The sequence below is a fragment of the Penaeus vannamei genome, chromosome 4, assembly GCF_042767895.1.
Source record: "Penaeus vannamei isolate JL-2024 chromosome 4, ASM4276789v1, whole genome shotgun sequence".
NCBI lineage: Eukaryota > Metazoa > Arthropoda > Malacostraca > Decapoda > Penaeidae > Penaeus > Penaeus vannamei.
This window is the reverse complement of record NC_091552.1, coordinates 4,805,965-4,813,230: the sequence shown is the minus strand read 5'-3', so window position 1 is coordinate 4,813,230 and position 7,266 is coordinate 4,805,965. Positions and strand designations below refer to the sequence as shown.

General features: G+C 37.8%; 1 protein-coding gene across 1 annotated transcript in view; it reads left to right on the top strand.

Annotated features, from left to right (window-relative positions):
* The window catches only part of hfp (Poly(U)-binding-splicing factor hfp), a gene marked incomplete in the record, with an annotated part of 25,518 nt that extends 20,280 nt beyond the window's left edge, over positions 1-5,238 (top strand). The window contains 5 exon segments of the mRNA XM_070120559.1: positions 275-403; positions 1,727-1,915; positions 2,036-2,674; positions 2,795-2,984; positions 4,123-5,238. Coding sequence (XP_069976660.1) covers positions 275-403; positions 1,727-1,915; positions 2,036-2,674; positions 2,795-2,984; positions 4,123-4,232 — 1,257 coding nt within the window.
* Between the last annotated feature and the right edge of the window lie 2,028 nt (positions 5,239-7,266).

The following is a 7,266-nucleotide window of genomic DNA, read 5'->3' as shown; positions in this document are numbered from 1 at the left end:
TGTTCTCATTTTTTGTTTCAGCTTTGAAATTGCACTGAAATATATATTTTGACATCGCTTTACCACATATTTTGTGCTTTCATGTAGTCAGCATAGTCTTAGTAATTAATAGGTGGTCGGGAATACTGATACGTCTCACATAAAAAGCATCAAAACTGGGTAACTTGTGTCACCAGGAAAGTATGCAATGGAATTCTCTGTGCTTTCTCCATGCAGGTGCGTGTAAAATCTTGCTTATATGTTGTCTACAGCTGTCTCCTTTGCTTGTTTTCAGGCCCAGACGGTGATAGATGAGATCACAGAGGAGGCAAATTATTACAACCGAATCTACATCGCCTCTGTACATCAAGACCTTTCTGAGACTGACATCAAGAGTGTGTTTGAAGCCTTTGGCAAAATTAAGGTAAGTCTGATCCTCATGCAGCTGAATTGATTTAATCATGTATATATATATATTTTCTTTCTTTCTTTCTTTCTTTTTGTTTTTCTTTTATATTTTTTCCCCCCCACCACATCACAACCACCACTACTTCACCACAACCAACACCAACACCACCTCCAATTTTTCCTGTAGTTATTGTAATGTGTTTATGATAGAATTAAGTATTAAATGTAAAATGAGCTTATTGAAAGTTGAGACAATTGTTTCAATATCCCCTAGATTTAGGGAAAATTAGTAACTTTGAATACCATTTCTTTTCATTTTAACATTTCTTTTGTTGCAGTTTTTTTTATTCTCTCTCTTATTTCTCTCTCTCTCTCTCTCTCTCTCTCTCTCTCTCTCTCTCTCTCTCTCTCTCTCTCTCTCTCTCTCTCTCTCTCTCTCTCTCTCTCTCTCTCTCTCTCTCTCTCCCTCTCCCTCTCTCCTCTCTCTCCTCTCCCTCCCTCTCTCTCCCCTCCCTCCTCTCTCCCTCTCTCTCTCTCTCTCTCTCTCTCTCTCTCTCTCTCTCTCTCTCTCTCTCTCTCTCTCTCTCTCTCCCTCTCTCTCTCTCTCTCCCTCCCTCCCTCCCTCTCCCTCCCTCCCTCCCTCTCCCTCCCTCCCTCCCTTCTTCCCTCTCTCTCTCCCCCTCTCTCTCTCTCCCTCCTCTCTCATCACTCCCTATCCCTCCCTCCCCCTTTCCCTCCCTCCCCTCCCTCGATCTCCCCTTCTCCATCCCTCCATCCCTCCATCCCTCGCTTCTTTCTTTCTCTGTTTCCTCTTTCTCTTTCCTCCCTCCCTCGATCTCCCTTCCCCCTCCTCTCTCCCTCTCCCTCCCCTTTCTTTCTCTGTTTCTCTTTCTCTCTTTCTTTCTCCCTCCCTCTCTCTCTCTCTCTCTCTCTCTCTCTCTCTCTCTCTCTCTCTCTCTCTCTCTCTCTCTCTCTCTCTCTCTCTCTCTCTCTCTCTCCCTCCCTCCCTCCTCCCTCCCTCCCTCCCTCCCTCCCTCCCTCCCTCCTCCTCCTCCTCTCTCTCTCTCTCTCTCACTCTCTCTCTCCCTCTCCCTCTCTCTCCCTCCCTCCATCCTCTCCATCCCTCCCATCTCTCTCCCTCCCCCTTTCCCTCCCTCCCTCCCTCGATCCTCATCCCTCCCTATCCCTCCCTCCCCCTTTCCCTCCCTCCCTCCCTCGATCTCCCCTTCCCCCTCCCTCTCCCTCTCCCTCGCTCTTTCTTTCTCTGTTTCTCTTTCTCTCTTTCTTTCTCTTTTATATGCTCTACTCTTGTTTGTTAATGAAACTTCGATTCTTTCAGCAATGTATGTTAACTCCAGGAACTACACCTGGCAAACATAAGGGCTATGGCTTTATTGAATATGAGAATTCACAATCTGCACAGGAAGCCATAGCTTCCATGAACTTATTTGACTTGGGTGGACAGTATTTGCGTGTTGGGAAAGCAATTACTCCTCCAGGATCATGTTATGTGAGTTTTGGTGTTAATGTAAGTTACTGTCAATTTTTCTGTTTTAAAGCTTGTATAAAATACCTTATATAAATCTACTATATTGTCCTTCTGAGAAACTGTGCAGTTGTAGCTCTAGATGATTCTTCTGAATTTCAGGGTCCCCTATCAGCACCAACACAAATGCCAACTGCAGCAGCAGTGGCAGCTGCAGCTGCAACTGCAAAGATTCAAGCTATGGATGCCCTTGCAACAAATGCAATTGGCCTAGTTCAGGGTCTAAGTAGCTCTCCCAACTCAATGTCCCAGATACCCCCTGTGGGTGTAGTTGGTAGTGTACCCCCCATAGGGTCAGTAAGCAGTGTTTCCCCAGGGGGGGTAACAGTGCCACCTGTGGGTGTTGTTGGAGGAACACCACCTGTTGCTTCTGTCCCTCCTGTGGGTGTGGTCACTAGCCTGCCAACCAACATAGGGACGTCCAGCTCTTCTGGGACTGCCATTCCACCTCCAACAGTCCTCACATCTCTACCTGTTCCTGGATCCTCAGGATCTTCTCCAGCCCCATTGCCCTCTGCAACTTCAAATGCTTCGACGCCAAGTGTTGCGGGATCAACTCCAAGCTCAACTTCAAATGCATCTGCTGTTGGTGAAGATCGCAAGCCCACTCATCAAGAAGAATTGGCCAAGAAGTTGATGGAAGACAATGAGCCACAAACATTACAACAGCAGGAAACCATGTCAATTAAAGGACAGTCTGCTCGACATCTTGTTATGCAAAAGCTAATGAGAAAAGCTGAGGTGAGTGAGTTACTGCTTGCCTTAATTGAAGTTATTTTTATTGGATGGGAGAATATGCTGTTTGATTAGTGAACAAGTTGATGAGTCTTATGTATTAAACGTTCCTTTCATTCTTCCCAGTCGAATGTCTTAATCCTACGCAACATGGTTGGAGCAGAAGAGGTCGATGAGCAACTACAAGATGAAATCACAGAAGAATGTGGACGATTTGGAACTGTCAACCATGTCATTATCTATCAAGAAAGGCAGTCTGATGAAGAAGATGCAGAAGTCATCGTCAAAATCTTTGTGGAGTTTGCAAATCCCCATGGTAAGCTGTTACATCCCTTGTTTCCAAACTCAGTTATTAAGAATGAATAAACATTTTAGTCCAAGAAAAAACAGTTTTGCATTCACATAAATGGTATTTAAGTAGGCCTTTTGTCTTTTTTTATACAGTGTGTGCAAAATCCTTTCAACATGTTATGCACTATATGCAGTAAAGAGACCAGGGTGATACATAATAACATGATTGTCATGCACACTCCCTAAGGCATATGTACATGCCTAGAACATATGAATCAGGATATTTTAATAAAAATCTGGATCGTGCAGAAACGTTCTTCACTTCTTTTCATTATTTTTTTCACCCACTCTGTGGTAAAGTTGTTCCATTAATACTGTGGATAACTATTACTATTTTTGGTTTTAGAAACTTCTTAGTCTTTCGTAGTTTCCTTGCTCTCATTTCTCTCGTGACGAGATATTTTAGTGCTTTAATATTTTTTTTTTATCATTCTCCTGAGCTAGGATGATATGAACTATGGTCATGATTTGTCTACATTCTCTTTCATTAAGATGGAAAAGCATGAGGCCTTCCTGTGTAATCTTCTTTGGTTTCAAAATAAATTATTCGAAGATATAATCTTTATATAAGATGATTAAGGAGATGTAAGAAATACGAAAACAACCACAAATGACAATTGTGGACATTGAAATTTGTAGTCAATGGGTGAATGGAACCTGAAGGATATTTGCTTAATGTCAGAAATTTCTAATACACGTACAAACAGAACTCTGGTGGTGGCATCGATTAGAAAGGATTTTTTGATATATGAAAAGTTTCAAGTTTTTATATATATATATATATATATATATATATATATATATATATATATATATATATATATATATATATATATATATATATATATATATATATATATATATATATATATATATATATATATATATATATATATATATATATATATATATATATATATATATATATATATATAATTATTATCTCTTTGTGCATGTATTTCATCCTCTTATTTTATTAAGTTTGCTATATTATAGGACATATAAAGGAAAATACAGTATATTATATTTTAACAGAAACAGTTAGAAACTATATATTTTAGAATAAAAGATTTTGTATTGATATTTCTCCATTTTTCTTTCAGAAACCTCTACAGCACAAGAAGCCTTAAATGGCCGATACTTTGGTGGCCGGCTAGTTAAAGCAGAGTTGTACGACCAGAACATGTATAATCACAATGATTTGTCAGGGTGAATGTTGCAAATTTAGCGACCATTTCTTCTCTAAGGCATTTTAGTCTGACGGTTGATTCCTGTGTAAATTATATAAATATAGATCTATATAGTGAAAAAGCTAATGTAAAACACACAAAAAAGAAGCTTTTTTTATTATTTTTACTTTTTTTTTTTTCTTTTTTAATTACTGTTATGAGTGTTACTTTCATGATTGCATGAATGGGAGGACTCGAGTTCCTACAATGTGTCACGTCATTTCTCACCGATCATCCCCCACTTCCTCTTTCTTGTTGTTTTAACCTCGTAAGGTTGAACGATGTGTTCATTTTGTTGTTTTTCCCTTTTTATGGATCCTAATGTATACCCGAAGCACCTTTGTGAAAGTGATTAGATGCTCCTCTGTTTGTCAAACATTATTTCCCCCCACTTTTTTTGTACATGTAAATATTATACATATAATATAGATATATATTTTTTCTGATTCTTTCCTGGGACTTGCATTCAAGATTTATGAAGCAAACAATTATCAACAATAAAATGAAATTTAGTGAAATTATAGAAAAAAGGGTTTAATATGAGTACAACTTTCACATAAATTTACTATTGGATTCCAGTATTGATAGAAAAATAAAAGGATAGGTCTTACACAGTCGCTAGTTGTTGAAAAGACATATCCCATAACAGGAAAGAAAAAACAACAACAAAAATGTATTCGTAGTTGCTTGTAAAGTAGATTTTTTTTTCTATTGATTTGTATTTCATATTATTTTTATAGTGCTTTTGGAGAAAGTTGTTGATTGCACTTTGCAAACTGATGCCCCCCATTCCCTCACCCAAGCGTTGAAGTTAGGATTGCCTTATTCTCGTTAGGAAGCAAGGTGTAAGACAATACGAATCCTTATTTGAATTTCATGTTGTGTCCGTTCACTAGCTATTGATTTCACAGAATCCATGCAAGGGAAAGAAAAACATTTTGGGTAATATTTCTTAAGAATGAATTTTAACTAATAAATGATAGATTTATATTGGCCTTTTATTCCTCCTGTTTCTTGAATACCTGAGAATGGATAATGAAGTGATTGGTTTATATTGATGTGTCACTAGAATGATATGACTTGAATCATTACAGTTTATCTCCCAGTTTCGTGAAAACCTGAGAATAGCTAAAACGTTTATTGAAGAAATATTTGAGGAAAATCAGTTAGAGACGGAGTTTATTGAGAATTTTTCAAGGAAAATGAATGCATTATGCCTGGTAAAGAGTACATATTTTGCCTAAATAATGAAAATATTTAAAAAAAAATCTGTTTCATTCCATATACTGATATACATACAGTATGGTAATGAATAATCTGTTTGGAGAAACATTGGTTATACATATTTTATATAGGTTTTATAAACAAGAATATTGCATACAATTGAAGTAGTTAAAATTCAATGAACAATAGGTCTTGTAGAGATAATGAAATTAATTATATAACAACTAGATGAAGTAAGTCAAAGTTTGATATTCTGAATAATTATTAATTAATTTTGATGATATTGAAACCGGGAGAGAGAGAGAGAGAGAGCGCAGAGTGGAGTGAGTTGAGTGCGTGAGAGAGAGGTGTATGTGCGTGCGTGTGAGCGATTGACTGAGTATGTGTGTGAGTGAGTGAAAGAGAGAGGGAAAGTGGATGTGAATGAGAGTGAGTCTTTATATTACAAATTGGGTTGATATTCATATACTATACAATTCGACAAGTGTTTGCACATGACGTCACAGTTTCTCGTCATATTAAACCGCTGTCTGCAAATTATTAACAATGAACATCACTTCATTCATCAGATTTAGTTATCTCTACATAATCATCATCTGTCTGCTTTCTGTTCTCACTTCTTAGATTGATTTTCAACTTCATAAAAGTCGACTAATTTACAATTATGCATCACTATGAAAATATGAGAGTATGAGTAATTTCACACAGTAAGATTTTCATTAACAGCCAGAGTGAAGAAATTATATCAAAGCAAATGTGTATCTTATAGTCATAATTAATGTTCATGTATTTTTTCCTAAATTTGATGCAACAAATTATCTTTAAAGTTGTGCAGTGAGCCGCCGATTTTAGTATTTTTTAGACCTTTGTGCTAGAGACTTGCCTTGAAAAATGGTTACCTCGTTTCAAGCAATTTCTGATTGTCTCTATTTTCTAGTTTTGGGTTTTAGACTCTAGTTTCTTTTCTTCGTGTGCCATTTCAAATGCCAAATACCCTTCTGTGACGTGATTTTGTTTTGCTGAATCAATATTCATTGATGTTTCTTCGTATTTCCATCTCCCCTTCCCTAAGAAAGAAAAAAAAGTTTGAACCTTCGCTCACATCTCAGCAGTCCCTTCCTTGATTTGGCTGACGGTAACGACTTGATTACATTTCTCAGATGAGCAATAAACACAAAGGAGAAAACGTAAATAACCACACACCGACCTGAGATAAACATATAACCATCAGCGTCAAATATCTCGACACTATCACATATCTGTTTTTTGTTTCTTATTTGAACTACATTACCTTCTTTCTTCTTTCGGATGCATGTAATATATCGTGTTCATTGGCAAGGTACTTATATAGACCTTGTTCATTGGAACTATCTTGCTTTTGTTAAAAATCTGCAGAATAGATGGAAGATTCTTTGAAAAAAAATTGACAGATAAGTTTGACGATACCTGAAGCCGAGTGTGTCATGTGACATGTACCCTGGCATGTAACCAGGGGTATCTTTTTCTCAGTGGGTACGTAGGAGTTTGAGCATCATAACCTAGTTGGATATGTTGGAACTTGCCAGGGTGCCGAAGGGGTACAAAGTAACAAAGGGTCGGGAATCCCTGGTCTAGAGGGTCCAAACACCTGCCACCTATTTATCTTCTTAATGCACCTGTCATGTATGGGTGTTTGTTGCACCTCTTGTTTATAGCCTCGTCCCCCTATTATGGTTGGCGCCCTCTTCTTACACATTCACCCCCCACCCCGTTTGAAACATGAGAGAGTGAGTGAGTGAGTGAGTGAGTGAGTGA